The following is a 22,063-nucleotide window of genomic DNA, read 5'->3' as shown; positions in this document are numbered from 1 at the left end:
ACTCTTGCCACCATGCCAGAAGAGGTTATCGTTATGGCTTATTGTCATTTTAACATCTCTCCACCTCGTGGCAAAACTTGAGATGGTAAATTCTAAGGTTTTAAAATCCAAACCTATTACAACAAAAGAACAAATCTTTTGTACCCCTAAAAAAAAAAAAAGAAAACAAAAAAAATCCTCCTCAATACCAAAGGTATACTACAAAGAATGGTGGAAATGTTGACTTCTCTCCACCTTCTTCCACTAATAAGGTTGAAAACTACAATCCCTCTTTTGAAAATGGGGAATTAAAGCTACCCTTAATTCTATTAAAGAAGTAGAAAAACCTAATTTCATTAAAGTGAACTACATGTCCCAGAATCCGATAGTGACTGAAACGAAGAAGAGTGTTGAAGAGACATGTAGTAGAAGTGAAGGACAGGCAAGCAGACCTAACACTTTGCCAGGGTCAGGCAATTAACAATAAGGGCCTGCACCTGAAATCAATGGCCCCATTTAATTGCCCCATTTAAGATGCATAAAAGGCTGCAGCAGGAGGGGGAAGTAGAATGTAGTTGGAGCAGGGTCTGGAAGGCTGGCAGTAGTAACAGAAAGAGAAAGGCACAAGTCTGGTAGTTCATTAGGAAGTGTATTCGTCGGGGCAAAAGGAAAGCAGATTTCACATTCAAGTCCTGAGAGAGTCCTGTGTTCACAAATGCTGCTCTGCCTGCACTGAAAGACGTGCTGAGATTCAAAGTCTTCCCAGGTGCACCTAGTGACTGTGATTGCAGAGCCATGACCGTGCTGCAACCCGAGGCCCGTGTACAGAAGCAAGCCGAGAGACAAAGGAGTGAATGAGACTCCCGTGGTTAAGGCCAGACCGAAGATGCCTATGCTGCCGAGGGGTGTGGGTACCAAGAGTGCCTAAAGTAGTAGCAGAAGTCGTCGAAGTGGAAGCAGCCCGCAACCGCAGTGTTCCTGTAGCTGATGAGTGAAGCTCCATATTCAGTTTCACTTTAAAAACCTTGCCGGTAACTGTTACCAGCTCTATAATGACTTGCGTAGGACGTGAAGAGTCCTGCTGCCAATGAAATGTATCACACGCACTTCTAATGCAAGTCTGGGTGCCTGTATATTAAGAAAAGCTTTCATTTTCCATTGTTTAACTGTTTGAACGTTACCGAAGTGGTCACCTGTCTCCAATTAAGGAGGGCGAAGCTTTCTAAATCACTCAGAAACCTAAAGCTTATTACAACAAAGAGAGGGTGCGTGTGAACAATTGATTCCCGACTGGAGTCAGAGTATAACTCTTTGTTAATAAAGCAGGAATACATTCCTTATGGGTGTTTAAAGTTGAAGCTCCTCCTGAAAGAGTGGTCGCGTGTACCTAAATCTGTTTCTCTTTGGAAGATTGAACCTTGTAACATCCAGAACAAGTATTCTGTAACCGTGGAAGTTGTTGAACTGATGAGAAGAACACGCATTGCCCAAACCACTAGGTGAATCATTTCTATAGTGAAACCAACCCTGTTGAAATCTATCCACCTGCATTCTGTGGTAGTTAAAGGTCCAGTGTCCTCCGATACAAGTGTGGCATTGTTATCCAAAGCTGGAAGTGTGGCATTACAGCTTCAGAGTAGCTACTGGAACCATGAAGGTGTGAACGAAGCTGGGTGCTTGTAAGATGATTAAGTGAACAATCTGTAATGCTGGGACTGTTGAAGTTGAAAGAGAAGCAGTCAGAAAGCAGAGGGAGATTTATATTGGTGGCAAGAAGGCAGACAGAAGAAGCAAAGAGGCTGCCCCTTTCTTCTACCCTATGAAAGAAGAGTGCCTTGCCTACCTGTGGAGGTTGAAGAATCTTGTCTAAAACACCTAACAATTCTAAAGTATCAAGGTGAAGTAGAAATACCAGAACTGTGATTGTAGCTTCCATTTTATAGCAGCCAAACACTGGAACTAGCTGCCCCCATCGCTCGGAGCTGAACCCTCCCCTGGAGCCTTCCGCAAAGCACTCAAAACATGGTTGTTCAAATAAGACCAATATGTATTGTGTACTACCTCATGCCAACAGTAACTGTATGTATACGTCTTGTATCATATGCCTAAGATTCCTGTATATGCCATGTTACCATATGCCTAAAACTCCTTATAAATGAAATCAAATAAAAATAAATTGTATATAATGCTGTCAGTGCATCTTGGTTGAAGTAGTGGCATACCGTGGAACAAAGGTGTCTGTTCCCACGGTAACAGTAGTATAAGAGGGTTTTCAAGAGGAAAGCAAACACCCTAAGAAGCATCCTGACAATGATGTCAAAGGCACTGCAGAGGTACGAACTACAAGGAAAGTTCTTGAAGCAGAAGTTGTTTATCCTTTGAACTGTGGCAATCCAATCTCGGAAGGAGGATATCCAGGTTTACCATTGGTGCTGTTTTCTTGGCTAGAATTGGAAGGGGGAACATCTGAAAAGAAAGCTGAAGAACTGTCACCAGTGTATTTTGGTTGGGTGAACTTTTTTTATTTCATTTGGAATTCATGGGAATTGGTTCATATGGAATATGGAAATATTTGGACTAGGAGCTGCAGACAAGTGTCAAGACAGGAGCTGTTTTCGAGACAGCTGAAGAGAAGCCTGGTGGAGGGGTGTAGAAGGGTGATCCTCAATGGAGCTTGCAAGCTGGAGGAGAGAGAGACCAAACTGAAGACCCAAGAGACTTGGAACTGCAGAACTGTACACCACCAGCACATCTACGGCCACTGACCTCAAACAAGGGAGTAACCCAGCTGCAATGGGATATAACGAGTAATCAATATAAAGGGTTGCGTGGGAACATATAGGGGTGTGTCATGGGATTGTGAGGCGAGTGCTGTTAAGCTGTACTTGCTGCTGGAACATCCGCTGTGTTACCACTGCTGTTTCACTTGGGAACTTGCTGTATCTATTGTGGATCACTGTGTGGACTACCTTTTGAGACTTGTGGTACGACCTTACCATAGCCTGCTATTTACTATCTACCATATTCCTTATAGCGCTTTAATCATTAAAACAAACTAATCCTTGTTTTACAGTAGGCCACTAGCCACGCCCCCTAACCCGGAAATCAAATTGCCAGTGTGCAGGCATCGCGCACCCGCACATAGTGCGAGGCGAGTGCTGTTTAGCTGTGCAGCAAGCACTTCGCTCGAGCCTCCCTCATTTATCTACCCATTATTACTAGAGTAGTTCTCAGTGTCGATTTATATTCTAAAATCCACAATGCCGGCTTATGCAAAGAAGCTAAGTGTATCCAACGATGCACTCGCAGAGGCCAATCCGACGCACCCTCTTGAACTTAAGAACTTCAATAAAAGCAAAATCTACAAAACAAAAGTTTGAAATTGCATACATCAGATATTCAGCAATTATCGTTGTTAAATACTCAGAACGCTGCAGCTCTGTCAATACGGCTCCAGACACCAAGTTCGAGCAATCGGCTACAATCATGTAAACATCCCAAAGGGAGAGAAATTGCACAAAAACCTTCGAATGAGGTACTGCCTGTCACAGATGCTGAACTATTATGTATCCCAACCCAGTCTTGCGCTAACAATGGGCGCATAGCAACATACGCTGAACCAGGCCATGGAAGTATAAATCAAAACCATACAGGAACGGATAAAATAGATAACAGATTTTAGTTCCTCAGTTATAAAAGTAACAGGGGCCATAATTCATGCACTGGGCAATTCACAACTTTCATTACTATAGTCACAAGTACTCCCAAAAGTCCCGGCGACCGAGCAAAGGACATCTCAGCCGGTGGAAATTTGGACATGGGAATCTACAAAAGCAGTCCAGGCATCTCGTCCTGATCCAAATACAAATGGTACAATTTGCGAAACTCAATTGGAGGACGTACCAATCACCAAACCTTTTAATCTATCACATTTGCCAATTCTATACACGGAATCCTCCAATTCAACCTTTAACAGCTTTGTATCATCACCTATGTCATTTGTGAAACCCACCCCGCATCCCTCTTTTGGGCTGAAACAACCTTCAATCCCATTATACGAAAGCACCCTGAATGCCATGACTAATGGCCTATATGCCTAATGAACATTTTTGAAACCCTAGACAAAAAAAATTGACGTTCAAAACAATATACTCAAGATGGTTTTGGCCAAAGTGGACTGGGTAGCCTTTGAACAAACAAAAATGCTTAGCAAACACTAGCATTACCGACAGCTCTTAATAAGAATCCGATGATTTGCCGCGCACACCAATCCTGCATTGCTTCCTCGTGTACTTGTTCAAGACGTCATAGAGGATGCTGCATATTTTGCAAGAGTCAGTGTTTGAAGTATTCCATCCGCAAAAAAGAAGACAAAAAATTAAACGGATGGTAATTTCCCCCAAAATACAAAAGATTTGCAAAATACTGCCAAAGTGTTAACAAGTAAATCAAAAAATGTTATAGATAATTTGACGACTCCACCAAATTCTAAAAAAAAGACCTAGAGGGCCTTCAATCTCTAATAAAACAAGCCTCCAAGAGATGTCGCAACACATTCATCTGTGTGAGGATGCAACATCTCCCAGGAGCAACTGTCCCTCGATAGATGAGCAAAAATGTATAAATGTATCCACTTACTCAGTATCAACTTTAGCCTCACGAAGAACATCCCAGGCTCATGTGAAGCCTGAGTCTCCGACTCCCACGTGGCTGCATGTAGAGACGGGTAAGAACATAGATAATGAAGACCCTGATTATGAGTTCTTGACTCTAGAACAAAAACTGAATCGTACAGGCAAAACACTCCTTTAGCAACACCTTAGGCTCCCTATAAGAGATGACAAAAGAGCATCTAGTAGGCAAAGGCATGAATGACAAACCTCACCAAGGAGGCAAGTACTCATAAGAGAAGGAGGCCCAAACCTGGCTAATTCTAACAGAGAACAGGAAACTGATTTCAAAACCTCGTCTATTGAAAATACAGATGTGTTTGATGCTGATCATGCTCAACAGGCATAGAGAAGATCTTTTCCCAATCGATTAGAAATCCTCACTGCCTTCAGGTCCATATACTATCTAAAAGCAATTCATTCTCATGATGTACAATATATCCAATTCATCAATAACAAGAAGATGGATACAGTTGTCCTCACGATTCAATCACAAATCATTAAAGAACTCATTGGAACACAAAGGACAAATTAAAACAATGTGGGTTCAAATTAGACATAAGCAAGAGTGTATTAACTCACAAGATGAGCAAACCAGTCTATAACATTCTGACAGACCAGCCACAGATAAATACACTTGAGCCTTTGCATATCAATTGCCAAGGAAAAAAAGGCCACTTACATCGGGAGGTTTCTTTAAGAACACTGCAAAAGCACAACAGAGAATCGGATTGGTCTTGGTTGGCAAAAGCGATTGATGCCAATGAACATCAGAAGTATTAATGCCAAGAACCACCACTGCCGTCTATTGGAATAGCTGTGTGGAACACAAGGGGCTTTTAATACCTTATGAGTAATAACACCAATAATCCTCTCTCCACCTATGACATTGTCGCTCTGCAGGAAACGTGGATATTACTTGAACCCACATGGCCGATATATGAAGTCTGCTGGATTCCCGTCATCTCCCATCTTAAGGGAAGAGCCTGTGCCGGTCTGCTAACTGTGGTAAAATTGTCCTTAGGAACTACTTTAACTCTGTGGGCCTCACCTCATCCGTGTATTCAGCGGGCAAAATGATCTTCGACAGGTGTGCTGAGTCCTCTTGGTATCGACACAGCCATTCTTAACCTATATTGGAATCCGGCTATAATACAGCACAATTCTTTTTTTAGAACTTGTGATTAGTATGCTGGATCTGATGGCAACAGACACAAAAATGTAATCTATCCCAATTGTCGGTGATCTAAATATAAGATGTATTGGCGATACGATTAAGAAGCCAACCGACCGAGCACTATGCTGGATGAAACTCTTGAGGGAAAGAGGAGTTACAATGCTAAACGGCGCTATTGAATGGGACATTCCCCCAAAGCCAACATGGTCCAGAGATGCCTCTGCCACCATTCTGGATTATGTTTTTATGCCGACTCATACCATGAGCAATATAAAAAACATCATGATTGTCCCCACATTGAATAGTGATCACAACATTCTGGAGATCACGTGGACGCAAGTACAACAGAAACCTCATGGGTATTACAGACTCGCAATCCAACTGGGAGAAGGTAGGAACACAATTAAGTGGAATACTCAGAAACCAAACACTCTATCAGAGTTATTGCAGGTAGAACTTGATGCACCACAAAGTACCAAGTCTTTACCATATACCCAAACTTAAAATTTCTTTTGCCAACCAGCGCAAAAAGCTGCGAGGCAACGTTTCCTAGATAAACTCACCTATGACCCTGCAGTACAAACCATGAAAGCTGTTATGAGGAGAGCAATAACCCGTTTTGACAGGATAGTTCCGTAAATACTTGTGAAAAAATAGCAAAAATTGGTACAAATTCCAAAAATCTGCTTAAACAACACAAGGGCTTGCAACTGCAGAGAGGATGTGAAAGTATGTTAGCCGCCATTGCTTCGAAAATCAGGCACTGACATATGGAACCTGTTAAAAACTTGAGCAAATGACATATCTCCCTCATGCTTGCTGAATGCAATTGGTGCCCAAGCATGGTCGACTCATTTCACAGCTATATTTGCAAGCCCTGTAGAGCCTCTAGATCCCAATGAGAACCGAATAACCTGCACTAATGACCTTCAAACCCTTTTGAACACCAAGATCTACTTCTATTGATTAAAAGGCTGCGTTATCTCCTGCTCCTGGCCCAGATGGGCTATCAAATATACCATTGAAAGCAAATCTGCATCTATGGGCACATATCTTAAATCTGATATTTCGTAAAGTCCTTCAAACCAGCCAAATTCCACCCTCGTGGAAGACCTCGATTATCATTCCAATATTCAAGAAGGGAAATCGAAAGGATCCCTTCAACTATCGCCCTATAGCCCTCCTATCAGCTAAGGTAGAAAAACATCAATCGGGTTTCATGGCAGGACTGTGCACAGCTGTCAATCTGTTAATTTTAACTGCTATTGAACAAGTAGTCCTATCATTATACTGGCATTCATAGACTTTAAACAGTCCTTTGATTCTATATCAAGGGAGCGTCTATGGCAAAAGCTAAGGTCAGCAGTATGCCCGATCTTCATCCTAGATTTAATACAGCTTCGCATCTAGACAGGATTGTTAATGTTAGCAAAAGTTGTCCCAGTAGTCATTTATGGAGCTCATTCCAGAAAATCAGCCTTACTAACTATATTGAAGGGATTTATTGGAAAAGAATATCAGCACTTCCAAAAAGTATATCTATTGAAATAATTCATTTTGTACTAGGCCTACTGTCTTTGCAAACGATGGTAGACTGGCAGACCCTAGCCCGCTACAGAAAATGTTTAATGCATCCGTTATTTACTGGCTATTGTAGAATGCCTAAAAAAATAACAATGGCAAATCCCTCATCACTTGGAAAGCCCACTGCCTGGGAACTATGAAAAAAGCTAGCTTTGATAGTAATTTAGTAATTTCTAACCCTGAGCGTGCAAAAACAAAACTACCAATCCGATTGGCGACTGTTATGGGATTATTTGCCAAAAATACAACATTTTCAGGAATGGCAATTTTATGGTCAAACCATTAAAACAAATTCCAAAATATCTTTTGAAATTCCCTGATCAGAATGATCAGAACAGCTTGATGCGATTGCACTTTGACCTAGGGCCGACTAAAACCATATTAGCTTTGCAATCGAAACAAGGCACTATTTCCAACTTATGTAGTCCAACACCACAACTGAGACTCCTCTCTTGGCAGAGTGCCCGAGCTTAGTTATAATGAGGAAAGAATCCTTTTATAAATTCTTCCATGAATTTAGAATATTACCTCCCAAACAAATGTGGCTGTTAATATTCAATGGAAATCATATTTAATTAAACATAGCGACAGTACATTTTCTATTAAAATTGAATCTGTAGGAGGAGTTACCCCATGGTACCAGAATTGAACAAATGTTACTATTTGCACCAAAAAACAATGGCAATATCTTAGATATAAAATAAAAAAACATTTTGTGGAATCTAGCGGCAAGAACTTTCTGCTGCAATGGAATCTACAAAAGTAGTTTGAATCAATCTGTGGTGAGATAACTCATGGGAATTAACATATTTTTTAGACCATAAGGGCAGATGTGAATTACACCTTATCTTACTACTGAATAAAATAAATGATAGAAATTGAATATTTTGAAAAAGAATCTTAAAGGAATTAATCAAAGAAAGTAATCAACTTTGTGTTCTAATTTTGTCTATTTTTAGCAATTCTATCGTTCATACAGCATTATTTTTAATTGTCTATTATTAGGGATAATTATTAGGGATATGATCAAATGCATAGTTGAAACAATTTTGTGTGACTTGTATTTAACAGTAAAACAATTGGAAATGTAAACATTTTAATGTCTATAGTTAAAATTGAAAAATGTTGTTTTAAACTCTGTATTTGAAAGGTTGACTTCCAACCAAAACAAATAAATCACAAATTGGTTCAAGACTTAGCTTTTCCTTTTTAACATTTTGATAAATTGATTAGGAGCAACCCTTGTGAAAGGATCTACACAGGAAGGTGAAGGTCATCCAAATCACTGGTTTTTGGTTATTCACTCATTTTTGTTTTACTTTGAATGTTTAGTGTGAGTGTTGTTGATGCTAGGAGTGATCCCCTTAGACCAGGTAGGGAACTCCCTGATAGAGTAGGTTTAGTGAGGATTAAATTGCACTTTTTATGTTAAATAAAATATTTAATTTGGATAAAAACACAAGCAGTTGTCCACCTTGCATTACTGACCCCTCTCAGTGGGTTAACATGTACCTGAATGAGTCACAAAGTCAGAGCTGACCTTTCCTTCCCTTCCTTTCTGTTACATCATCTGTATACAGTAGATAAAGGCTTTACCCTAATTTCCTTCCCATCAAACTGTGAATTTTAGGAGAACTAAGGATGGAGAGTCAACCATTGATGGATTTCTGGACTGCTGGACTGCTGGACTGGCCTCACTGGATAGTGATAGACTTTGTGGGTACCACATTTTCTATTGGTTTTATACAGAGAACTGAGGGGCTAAGTGACTTTTTGTGGTTGCTAGTAGCATGTAACATCTGCTGTAGAAGTTAGGGAGAGCCCCTCATCGCCAAACATTCGGTTGGGGCAGGAGGAAACTCTAAAGTTTGAAGTCCACTGTTTTAGACTGTTACTGACCTACCATGGACCCTCTTGCCGTAAGCGTTGGTTGAAACAACCACAAGGAGACAAATGACTAACAGCATTGATTGTTAAGGGCATCAAAGCAACCTTAACACCGGGACCATGTATGCTTGAATGGGTGGGTCCAGCTCGGAATGGTCTCAACAAAAATTTGAAATGTTGACTCAGAAGAAAAGCAGATTGGATAGTTTGTGGCCCTGTATTAGGGGAATCATTATTATGTTTGCGTCCATTTTAGTGTGGAAAGTGAGGTACTGTCCTTCTGTCATCGGAAAAGTATCTCTAGATCAAATATTTTCATGGTCTCACTCTTTGGTACGTGGCATGTCGGATTGCTGACCTCATCAAGATGGGCACCAAAAAAGTTAATAAAATCTTCAATATCTCTTATTGATGGACTGGTTTTTATTTGTAAGATCTCTTTTGAAACGTATTTTCATGCATAAAAATGTTTTAACAACATTTACTTTGAACTCAACCGTCTCAAGTTCCATTTTCATGCTATGAAACCTTTTGTTAACATCGGATATTCACAAGAAATAAAACCTTATCTATATGAAATTTGAGCATTTGCTAATTTGTTTTGATTTGTGAAATATGATTTTATACTAAGACTGAAGTGCTGAAATTACTAACCTTAAGACAAGATAATTACATGGCGTCCTTTAGTAGGTGGTACAGTCACATAGTTCATAGTTTTCTCTGTAGACACGTCTGCACAAGAAAGGTTTTTTGGTAATCATCTATAGCATCTTAACTGCACAGTGGACTCAGGAGCACATTGCCTTTCACAGAGAATGGGACCTCTTTCTCTGTTACCAATATTTCATACATGGTAGTTGACTGTCTTAATTTCAGGTTATAAAGCACTTCTTGTGGGCAATAACTTTTTCCAGCCCGACTGTTTCTTAGAAAACTTAGTCCGGTGCAAATCTGCAATTGTATTGGTTATGGGTTATGATGATGGCCAGCATGTCTCTTGTGTTGTGAATTAATTAAATGCCAAAAGTGTGTTTTCAGTTGCTGAGAATGCCTTCCACTATCAAACGTTACCTTTCCGTGACATAGTGCCTGTGCAATCAGATGCAGAAAAGGCCTGGAGTGCAAGTAATGCTGGAGCCTTGTGATGTGAATTTCTCTCCAATTGAAATAATGTGTTTTTGAAGTAGGCATAAAGTAAGACTTAAGGGGGAGGTTTGGTTTTGTGCTTGTAGCAAAAAATACATAGTGTGACGAATCGTAGGATTCAGTCACTTCTCCCAAGGGGGAGCCCCTTCCTGTGCGGCTGGGGAGGTGAGCCCGCCACACAACATTCCCCCTAGGGGTGGCGGTAAGCAGGACCTCACAGTGAGAGATTCCCCAGACTCCCTTTCCAAAGAGGAACTCCCTTTTCATTATCCACAAATGCCCACTACAACCTTATCAGTTGACAGACAACCAGACTCCTGTTACGTATGTTATTGTAATGTAATGACAGAAGAAAAGTAACTGCCTGCGACTGTGAAGAGTAAGAACATAGGAGTGATATGCCTGTATGTCAAGTACTGAGACGAAGTAACTTAAAGGAGTTATGCAGAGTATATCTACAAATCAAAGGACAAACTATTCTGAGAAGCTGGGGAAGCTCCAGTGTTGCATAATAAATGTGGGAGGAGCCAGAGACCCAGGAATTACAAACCAGCTGAAGACATTTAGGTAGGAGAACCCTTAGGATAGGGAAACCTAGGCATTTGTCCTTAATATTTTCCAATAAACCATTTGCAAATGGCACCTATTAAACTGTCTCCTCCTTCTGACCTACCACACCACTCCGTATAATCACTGAAAATATAGATTTACAGATACTCTATCTAACAACTGTGCATAAAGTATTTTCTACAAAAGGAGTGTGTTAGAAAAAGATATAAAAAATGATAATTCTGTCCAAAAGAGACCCTTAAGATGAGGCACTTTAAAACAAGGATAATACAGTTGCAACTGATTAGAAACTGGGAGTCACAAGATACAGTTTCATAGTGGATACATGTTCAAAACATTAAAACCTTTTTACAGTGAAAGCTGAATAGTTACATTTTGGTTTACGTTTCCTAAAAATCCTACTCCAATACCCATAGAAGTGTTCTTCATACATATGTAATGTTTTGGTCCGCGTTTAGGTTGTTCAGGGTTAGTAATCCAGTAGTCTGATTGTGGTCATTTAACAAACCAGGTAAATTCTGCCAACCACTATGAAGATTACTGCCACTAAGCTGGTGAGTCAAGAGTTTGGGCAGTGGGGAGTGATCCCATGTTACTTCCTCCATGTAGCAGATCACAAAGCTTGTGGATGTTACCCCACCCTCTGTGTCCACTTTACCTCTACATATGGGCCACTAAATGTCATTTTGAAACTGGTGGTGGTTTTGTCCTTGTGAAGAGGTCCATGGCACAAGACTGGCCGAAGGACATTGCCTTTTGTAACTATGGAGCACCCTTATTGTAAATGGAATATATTTAGAGTATCTGCAGTAAGATTGCTGAATCAAGGGGTGTACTTGATTACATTTGATAGATATGTCAAATGCATCTCCAGCAAAAATATCTTACTGTGAATTTTCAGAGTTGGCTCTTGTTTGATGTTGTAACGTTCATCTTTCACTGATGTAGAACAATACCCTGGAATTTAAAAGCATCAGTGATGATAGGAATTTCCCAGGTCTATGTTGCGCCATGAGCTGTCATTAGCTCATCCGAGGTATCTGTGGCCAAGCAATGAAGTCCAACTCTTAAAGTGAGCGAGGTGCACTGGAATATAAGTGTCTGGATCCTCAAGGGAGTCTGGATCAACGTGGTTCTGTCGCACTGGACCTGAACGTGGGAGGAGTAGAGCATGGCATATATGAGGCTTTACAAAATCTGTGAATGCGAATGGAATGCGTGGTAGGAGATGGTTAGCACTGGTAGTGGAAAATTGCATGAGAGTCCCACTTGCAGTAATAATGAGATCATGGTTTAATGGCAATGGGTTGTAAAACCTTACATAGGAAACTAGCCAAGGAACAAAGAAGGACGAACATAATCTTGGAACGTTCAAATTAAAAGATTAAAACCTAAGGAATGCAAAGCATGTAAAACAGTCTACCATTGAAGAAACAATAGTTTGTTTGCTATAACGATGTGAAATGTCTCGTACTCTCTAGCACCTTTTGGAGTAATTGGGTAGTGCTCTGAAACGGATATAGGCCACACCTGGAATGCTCTAAAAAAACAGAGGAATGAACAAAGGGCTAAACAATCAAGTAGTGGGCTCCAAAAAGAGCAGCCTTGAAACTAGAACACAGAATATGCAATGATTGGAGACCACAGGAAATTTAATTAGAAATAGAGTATGTTGAAGTACAAAGTAAAGCCAGGTATAAAAGCGACCGAAATGGAAAATCAAAGTGTAGAGTACACAAACTCTAGAACCCAAGCCAGGAACATCCTAGATATCAAAACTATCCAAGTTTCAGTAGGTGTAATGCGTGCACCTAGCGGCCAAGGAAAACAATGTGCTGCAACAAACCAGGAAGCTGAAAAACGAGTGGTGCAGCGAGAATACAGGAACCAGAGTCCAGCACTAGGCAAGGAGACTGCAGCTACAATCTTCAGGCTAAGACTGAAGAGCCATCGAGACAGAAAAAACTGCACTCCCACTGGAAGCAAATAGCTAACACCTAACACTTTAAATGGACAGGACAAAGGAAAATGTTTGTTCCTGAAGCAGTAACTTTCTGGTAGTTTAAAGAATACATAGCTCACAAGTCAGAAGGTCGATAAAGGCAGGCTCACAGGTGTAAACAATGAGCCTGCTGCAAGGACTGTGGATGGCCACCCACAGAAGGTTTCCTTTGCAACGTTGGGGGAAGAAATTACTGAATTGCATTGGGGGCTGAAGTATTTCTGGAATTTGTTAAAGGGGTGTACCAGGAATCTTGAAAGGTTCAGAAGCATAGGGCATAAAGTCAGGACCCTGTGTGACTCTCAGGTATCAAACGTTCCATAGTTTGACTGGGACTAAAAGGGCTAGAATGTATCGTTCTGGCTTCTATAATTTGGATCTGAAGTTGAGTGCAGAATTCATACCTTGGTATGGTCGTGCCACGCAGGAGCAACATGTGCTATTATGCAAGCATTCAGGGGGCCCTTGGTGGCAGGATGATGGGAAACTGGTATTACTGTGACTAATCAAAGTTTCCCATTATTAGGCATTCTGAACATATGACCTCTTGTAAAAGATAGGTAAGGTGTTGATGCATGTTAGTTAAATAATTGGGTTCAGAAAGTCTCTAGAAGCATTCCTCCATCATGATCCTACTTGTGTCAAGTCGAAGTCCACTTGGGACCTTAAAAATATTAAGTTTGACAATTCTAACCCAGGGGTTACCTTGGGACTGCATTGGCTTAACCAGGTTTGTCTCTGTCATGATATAATTAGAGAGACACTGGCTTCTCTTTGAGATCGATAGCTTCTATATCGCCTGTCGTGCTCAAATGCCAAGTGTAGGATGTTTTGATAAAGATGGGGCCTGTTTTTCAGAAACGCCATTACTTTGGAAGTTGAGTGCCTTTCCAAAAGTCAAGCTGAGTGGTAGGAACCTTGTGGTTTGGTATTTTCAGCAATTTCTAATGAACATTAATGCTCTGTTGCTTGCAAGTTGAGGAGCCTACTCTGGCAATTCCAATTCAGCTGAGGTTCACTGACTGCTGTATACACTGGTGATTCTGTAGTGTAAAAGCAACGCACAACTGCCAGAGCTATGGTGGAGTGCAGCTGTCTAGTTTGTCAGGAAAAGTACAGCCTGTGTACACTGGGGCAGTTAATGTAAGGTAGAGATTATCCAGAATCCCATTGTTACTTTTGGGTTTATTTATGGTTGTAGCTTTGTTCTTTACTTTAGGTAGAAACCACATAAACCTAGGGCTACCTCGGTAGCTGTTGCATCTGTGTTCAGTACTTCTGCCTCTCTGTGGCAGGTCTGTGCAGGGAGTGGTCATAAAGGCATCCTACTTTCTGGGTATCTTCAAATGCTATTGACTCAAGTGGGCATGCTGGGAGTCAAGGGAAGGTAATCTCATTTGGTTTCCTCTGGTCAGTGAATGTCCAGTGTCCTCAGATGCAGGGAAACGTTTTGTCATCACAATGATTACTGGAAGAGTGCATGCACCAGCAGAGCATGCTTATGTGATGTCTCGTCAGTTAGCTGTCTTAGTTTGTGCTTCAGGAGTCCCCATATTCCAAAAGGTAATAGAGTTCAGACTATGTGGGAGATTGGGAACTGATCGGGTAACTTTACTTGTAATCACAGGCATGCATTGTTTTAAGCTTTTGGTACCAGCCCAATCTTCTCCACTTTCTCTATAGTTTGAGACTTACATAAAACATAATTTAAAAAGATGAGATATGGTTTGGGCAACTGTAGCCCTCACTTTCTGAGGTAGGAAGTCATCAACATACATGGCCGCATCTGTATCCGATTCTGCTCTTTTAAGAATACTCCCTGGTCTGACAAATCTGGTGAAGTCCTCCCTAAACCCAGGGGGAGAGTCTTCCCCCATGTGGCAAGGGAAGGGCAGAGGTTACCGGACTCCAACCCTGGGGGTGGTTGTCTGCAGGTGGACCACATTGGGAGGCGGGGGTGCATGGGGGAGAACAACCTTGGTGGGGTGAAGATGGCTCAATAAAAGACAAGTCATACCCCCCACCCTTGTGAGAGGGAATAGTCACCAGTCATTGCCTTCACAGCTATGTATTGCATATTGTAATATGGAACTTCCTTGTAATAATCATAGACAAACCCATACTTATTCCTATGGGCCTACTGGGACGAGGAAGAGGGCTAGAGTAATGAAGATCACGCCTGCCGAGAACCACACAGTGCAGGCTAGTTGTTTTCCGAACAGCTGACCAATCCCAGGAACATTAAAGCACCTGACAAGCTGGTAAAATGGAGACGCGCCATACCCAAGGCCGGTTGGGAAACCGAAGGGACACAGAGCAGACAAGAGAGCAGGCTACGATCGTGGCAGTGTCGGAAGAGCAGGCTCTGAGACCAGAGGTCCGCTGCGTGGAAGTAAGGAGCAAGAGACGTTCTACTGGGAGAGCCGCTGTCGTGCGAGGACTCGGGAGTCTACGTGATGCTGGCCAGAAGATGAAGCTTACCGCTGGGCAAAGCACTCCAGTTAAAAGTGATTGGAAAACCTGGGAGAACCCGAGCAGGGGAGCTGGAGGAACCTGGCAAGCACATGAAGTTGTGAATGAAAGGCAGGCAAAGACCCAGTACTCCAAAAGAAAATAATATGAACTTATGAGAGTGTTATAACATTGGCGAAGCCCTGGCAGGAGAGTACACCAGGCAATTGGAATGCAAGTCCGGGACCCGCACCTAAAATATAAATAGCTGAGTTTTAACCAAGTCCTGGCAGGAGAATACACCAGGCCTTTTTTTGTTCATGAGTCTGAAGACTCACACCTGAACTGTGATAAAATCAAGCCAGAGGAGAAAGTAAATAAACCTTGTGAATGTGTGAAAACAAGGCAAAGGGAAACCGGTCCCTTGGAAGGATGAGATTGTAAAGTGGAAGAAAGGACAACCTCTTGATATGAAATAACCATATATTTGAAAGTGAAGGAAAGGCTGAGAGGAGGCGAACACCCTCTTGGTGTTTGAGACTGTGAACTACCCCTACCCGGCTCACCCCTCAGCCCACTCAAGCCTGCTTCTGCAGGAGTCTGTCCTGATACATTCTGGTTTCACCATCGCCGTCTTGTGGACATTGCTGGATTTGACTTTTATGGACTTCATTCATGGTGTGACGCCCTTTCTCAACTCTCATGCTGAACTTCTTTTGCATCTTGTACTCGTGGTGGCCCTGATTCATGCTGTTCCCATCTTCATCTTGTATCCTGGCTTGTACCATTATGTGTTACTACTGACTTCTGCAATTGCATTCACTCTGCCCTCTTTCTCTACTCTTTTGACTGCTAACTCTCTGTTCTCTCCTCCTTTCCCTTCTCCCTTTTCCTATCTCCTCCCCTTACTTTCTTCTATGCACTTACTCTATCAGACTTGTCCCTGGACCTAGTATGATAGCAACCTCGTCTGTCTCCTCCTCCCTCCCCTTACTGGTTTTTTCCTCCCCACCCCCCCTCCAGCACTATCTGAAATGTCGTCAGGCCTAATATGATAGTCGCTTGTTTTGTTCCTCCCCTACCTTTCTGCACCCCTCTCCCTCACCTCTTGTTTTTTTTCCAGCTCTACCAGAAATGTTGTCAGGCCTAGTACGGTAGTCGCCTGTCTGTTTCCATTTCCTTCCCACTCTCCCCTTCCGTTCCTTATCTATGTTTTAGCTCTTGCACTAGCTGAAATGTCGTCAGGCCGAGTACGATAGTTAATTTCACATCCTTACTGTTCATGGCCTGTAAGAATGTCATTGTTTTTTCCCTTGTTCCCTCCCTTGCCTTGAAGCGCTTTGAAACACATTGTGTATAGGTGCTATATAAATAAACATATCATATCATATCATAACTGAAAGAACTAACAAACTTGGGGAAATGAAACCCCTTCCAGTGATGCTGGAACTTTTGGTTGTTCATTTCTTTGACACCCTTTTGGAACTTTGAGTTTAACTTAACTATAGCTGCAAGTGACAGCTACGGACCATTAAGCCCTTTTGCGCTTTATGGTGGGTTTAGCGTGTGAGGGTCAGTGTAGGGTTTTGGACTTAGGACGGAAGACTTTTTACTTAGGACATCTTGACCGAGACAGTCGTTAGCTTTGATCAGGCAGGGAAAGCCCTCCTAGAGTTGGAGAAAGACAGAATTTTCTCCAACCCATTTGTCTCACGCATCGTTATTCGCATAGGAATGAAGTCTCTGAATAGGACTCATCAGGTTAGTCTGGTAAAACTAGTAGGGAAACAAATGCACAGGGCTTTGTGCAAGAGGACTAAAATGGAACTTTCAGTTCTCCTAATTTCTGTGAAAATCAATTAATTACAACTTCTTAGACTGGTCCACTTTCCCTTCACAATGCGTCATTGTTGGCATCAAGGTTTATTTCTTGCAAAAACTAGATGTAGAAAACAACTTGTTTTGGTTATTGATAGGTTACAATTAAAGAATTTTCATACTAATGTTAATATGGATACAATTTTATTTTCAATCTGTTTTGATGACTTGCTCGAGCTTAACCATGACTGGTAGGCAAGTTGCTGTGTTGTAATTGTGTCTCCTCACCCCCGCTCCACACACAGTTTTGAAGAGGAAATGTCTGTGGTAAATACTTAATTTTAAAATGTTTTCATTTTATAATCTGCAGATGTGTACGTTATGCCACTGTCCTGGAGCAACAATTGGGTGTGATGTAAAAACGTGTCAAAAGACGTATCATTTCTATTGTGCATTGCATGATAAGGCTCAAATCAAGGAAAAATCATCAGAAGGCGTTTTCATGTAAGGATGTTTTGAAAAAAAGTATTCTTTCTATGTAAACGTCACAATTTGTTCTGCCATCCTGCTTGAATATGTAGGTTTAAATGAAAAAATGTATTAATTATGTTTGTGCAATTAAACTGATTTGACCAACTTTAGGGGTTAGCTTAATGGGTTTTATCAACACTGTAGTTGTATAGAGAGGTTTATACGGGATGTAGGATTATGAATGTACAGTTGACCTTTTATTTATGAAAACTATAAAACTCATTTTCTTAAACATTAACACATTTTGCAACTATTTTGTGTTACTAGGATTTATTGTCGAAAACACAAGAAAACTGCACATAACTCGGAAGGTAAATTGGTTCAAAATACTGTTTGTGTTTGAAAGCGCTGTCATTTTCTATTGTAATGAAAAATACACTAGACATGGATGAGACACAATCCTTTCAAGAGCCCAATACCTAGGCCATGTCCCATATGTGTTTAAACACTCTGGCCTCATCACGAGTTGGGCTGTAGCCCTTAAATGCGGCGGTAACGGTATTACCGCTGCATTTAAGGGCTTTACCCTATCACGAGTTGGGCGCTGAATGAGCTGTTTACCTCCAGCTTTTTCTGGAGGTGAAAATCCGTTTTGGCGGTATTACCACTGGCTGTTTTAGCTTGCGGTATTAGCACTGAAAATGCTCTATTGGATCAAATGGGGATTGGGTATTTACCGTTAACGCCCAACCCGTGATCTGGTGGTAATACTGCCAGACGGGTGGGCGCCAACACTATTACAGTTGGCCGGTATTACAGCCAGGATACTGCCCAACTTGTGATGAGGCCCTTAGTCTTTTTGTCGTCTTTTGTGAGCAATGACTGAGAAACTGAACAAATATCCTGGATTGGTTTTGGATTTGATAGCTTTATGTACACCCGTTTAGTCGTTGGATTGTCTGTTTAAGAAAACATGCATGCAATTACTTTGTTTATCCTACCTCTTGCCCTAGTGCTCAACACAATACAATTTTTTGGACATGGGACGACTGTTAATTTGACAAGAAACTCATTCATGCTGAAGGATGTTTACACAATTGAGTCCTAGTTGTTTTGTCATTAAACCAAGGAGTACTTAATAGCAAGAAACTGCCCATCAATGGATTCTCCACACAGGTATTTACTATAAAAATATATGCACATTTATTAAACTCCTATCAAGATAAGTAAACTATAAAGGTTCATAAAGACGCTACCTATCTCTTTTACAATAGTCTAAAGTAGGGAAAAGAAGTTAGGAACAAATTACCAGCGTTAATTGGTTACAAGGCACCACAACTCTTAATACTAAACTAAGTCCCTGTTGTATCCAGTACAATGCTTAGTGCTACATAGGAGTAACCCTGTAATGTAGGTTACTGCTAGCCAACTTTGAAAAGGGCCTGTGGCTCGACTGGCTTGACCATAAGGTAACACAGGTTGAAAGGTGGCTTGAAGCACAAAGTCTCAAGAGTTGGACCACAGCAGTGTTATTAAAGTCAGGTTCTGTCAAAGAAAAAGGCATCCTACCAATCTCACCTGTCCAAAGGGGACAACAGACAGGATTCCTTCACCCAGGTTACCCTGCCTACAGCAAGGCAGGTATAGCTAAAGGTGTACTTCAGGTCCAGTGAATTCCAATGCAGAGAAGGAGGCATTAAAGACATAAGCACACTTCCCCTCTAATTATGAATGGGAAAACCAACAGCTGCAAGCTAGAGTATTGCTGAGGACAACATGGCTCACTGTTGGATTTGATGCAGGAGGCTTGCTTGTCACAGGTCTAGCACTTCTTCTGATGGTCAGGACAATGTGGCGAATCACAGGTATCCGTCCCTTCTCCTCAAGGGGGAGCCACCACCCTTGAGGTTGGGGAGGGGTGCCCACTCCGCAAGACCCTCCATAGGAGTCTGGGCAAGTGGGACCTTAATTGGAGTGACTCCCCCTCGGGGACAAGGACTCCCGTTTCGATGAGGAATTCCCTAGATACAATGCCATATCTGCCTATATGCTACTGTCGGTTACGAAGACTAATCTGTCTTCCTTGTATTTTGCTTCAAGCAATGGGCCATACAAAGGAAAAGAAAATGTCTCTTTAAAAAGAGACGTGTATGTAACTGGGACTAGTAGCTCTTGGGAGGAGAGAGCGAGCATGGTATGCAGCGGAACGCCCCCTGACATGATTACGCCTTGGAGAGGCGGATCAGAGCAAAGTCACGGAGCATGCTGGAGGGAGAGGAATTCTGCAATGGGAGAACCGTACCCGATCAGGCATCCAATTACCTGTACCCGGTGCTGTCGTGACCACACCTGCATCATGGTGGGGGAAGGGCTCAGCTAACAACGGCAAGACTGCCCGAGAAGGAAGTACTATGAGCTCTGCTGCCCACGTTCTAAGACAGCTGTTGAGGAGCTGAGAACGCAACTCCGGCAAGACCAGATACAGAGAAGAGGAATTGAGAAACCAAATACCCGACTACGTGCCAAGCCCTGCAAGGTTTCCTTGCGTCGGAGGTACTGGGAAGAACGGGAAAGGCGGGAGGCCACAGGAGCAACATATGGGAAAAGGAGAAACTTCTCATACTCACAAGTATGAAAGTTAAACATTAAATTAGAATAATTTGAGTTCTATGAAGTCAGAATAACCCTGTATTGGAAACCTATAAAAAGTGAAAACTAATACCATGGGAGGAATCGAGAACCCCTCCCCCCCCAGGTACAGAGGCTTAGAGAGGAGAGAGCAACCGCCAATTAGTGTAACAAGTGTTGTGAAAACAGACTGTTAAGGGGACAGAATCCGAAAAGAGACAATTTAGTGCCAAGATCCCAGGAGAGGGGAACCCATATTTGGCATAAAGTCACACAAAACCCAGTGAAGATTATAACACTCAAGAATACAAAAGATATACAATTAAAGACATGAACTTGAGAAAGTGTTCCAAGGAAAATGGTTGTATGACTGGCATTAAAGAAAGTACAAAACCCACAAGTATATGGGAAAAGCTACAGGAGCTCATGAAGGAAGTCTCAAGAGACTGTTACGGAAGATGACTGAAAGAAGCATGTGTTCTAAACCGAAACATTTGAGTATCAATAACCCCAGGATATAAGATAAAGACTGAAAGGGAAAGTCCCTGGAAGGATGGCAAGAAGAGGGACAACCAAGAGAAGAGAGCCATTCCTTTGGGCCATTTTGAGTTATTCACGTTAGTGGTAGGGTCAGGGAAAGTTAGGTTTGGGACTGAGGGCAGTTGCTTTTGGACTTCCTGATGACAGACGAGTACCTTTTTTTTAGTTAATTTAGATATGTAGGGTGATCCCTTTAGTAATCTGGAAAGATGGTCCTTTTACTTCGTATCCTTAATGTGCCTGACTCCTTCCAACCCGCCACAACAGCCAGTAGCAGGTTACACTGGATTGGGTGAACTCAGCTCGACTTGGACCATTTAGGACCCCTCGGGAGTAGCAGACTGGAGTAGCAGATGGTTCAAACCTTCACATGGTCAGCACCACAACTGTTCTAGTTTGGTTACAGGCGCACCACTCTCCATGCTGAAGAGCAGCAGCAGCAAAATGAAGAAGGCCTCAGCAGTGCAGAGAAGAACCTTGCAAGGTTTTTAGCCCTAAGGCTTGATGGTCTCTATGCACCAGTGCAGGCCATTTGCAAACTTTGTATCTTTTCATCTCTCTGGGATGTGAGTAAAGCAAAGTAGGATGACACTGTTTGTGCGCATCAGTCTAAGAGGCGGTGGATCTGCTTCGTGGTCTCCCCTGTCCAATAGAAGTCATATGTTCACTATGCAGTGATGGTTGCAGCAGCAGCAGCCTTGTATTTTTCCTTCAGCGTTGGCTACTTGAAACTTGTGGTCAAACTAAAGAATGGCTCCTGTTCTTCACGTTTTGTCCTGAATACCGTCTGTGAGGTAGCCCAGCCCTCCAACAACTGTCCATAAACAAGACCTTGCTGTGGCTGGAATATGGATCTTCCCAGTTCAGGGATACTGCATGGAATGGGCTACATTTGCAGGAGCCACACGTAAGTGCATAACTTTAAATGGTCATTTCCGGCCTGAGCGGGCTGATGAATCAATAGAGGATATGGAACGAAGAACAGTTACAACCATGCAGAGCAGCCATTTTGAGTACGTGGTCACTCATCACATTCTCACAGTAAAAATAAAGGAGAATGGTAGTGCACCGTGTTCTCCATCGCCAGCTTATTCAGGCCTTACGTCAAAAGTAACAAAATTATAAAGGTAGCACAATGTG

At 42.0% G+C, this 22,063-nt stretch overlaps 1 protein-coding gene across 2 annotated transcripts in view; it reads left to right on the top strand.

Annotated features, from left to right (window-relative positions):
- Window positions 1-22,063, top strand: part of PHF6 (PHD finger protein 6) — a 518,975-nt gene that overhangs the window by 344,993 nt on the left and 151,919 nt on the right. For both annotated transcript variants that reach the window (XM_069612825.1, XM_069612826.1), the window contains exons 4-5: window positions 17,655-17,788; window positions 18,083-18,126. In XM_069612825.1, coding sequence (XP_069468926.1) covers window positions 17,655-17,788; window positions 18,083-18,126 — 178 coding nt within the window. The remainder of the gene's footprint in view (window positions 1-17,654; window positions 17,789-18,082; window positions 18,127-22,063) is intronic.

Source organism: Ambystoma mexicanum, chromosome 5p (genome assembly GCF_040938575.1).
Source record: "Ambystoma mexicanum isolate Mex_15411 chromosome 5p, UKY_AmexF1_1, whole genome shotgun sequence".
Classification (NCBI taxonomy): Eukaryota; Metazoa; Chordata; class Amphibia; order Caudata; family Ambystomatidae; genus Ambystoma; species Ambystoma mexicanum.
This window is presented reverse-complemented; position numbering and strand designations above follow the sequence as displayed.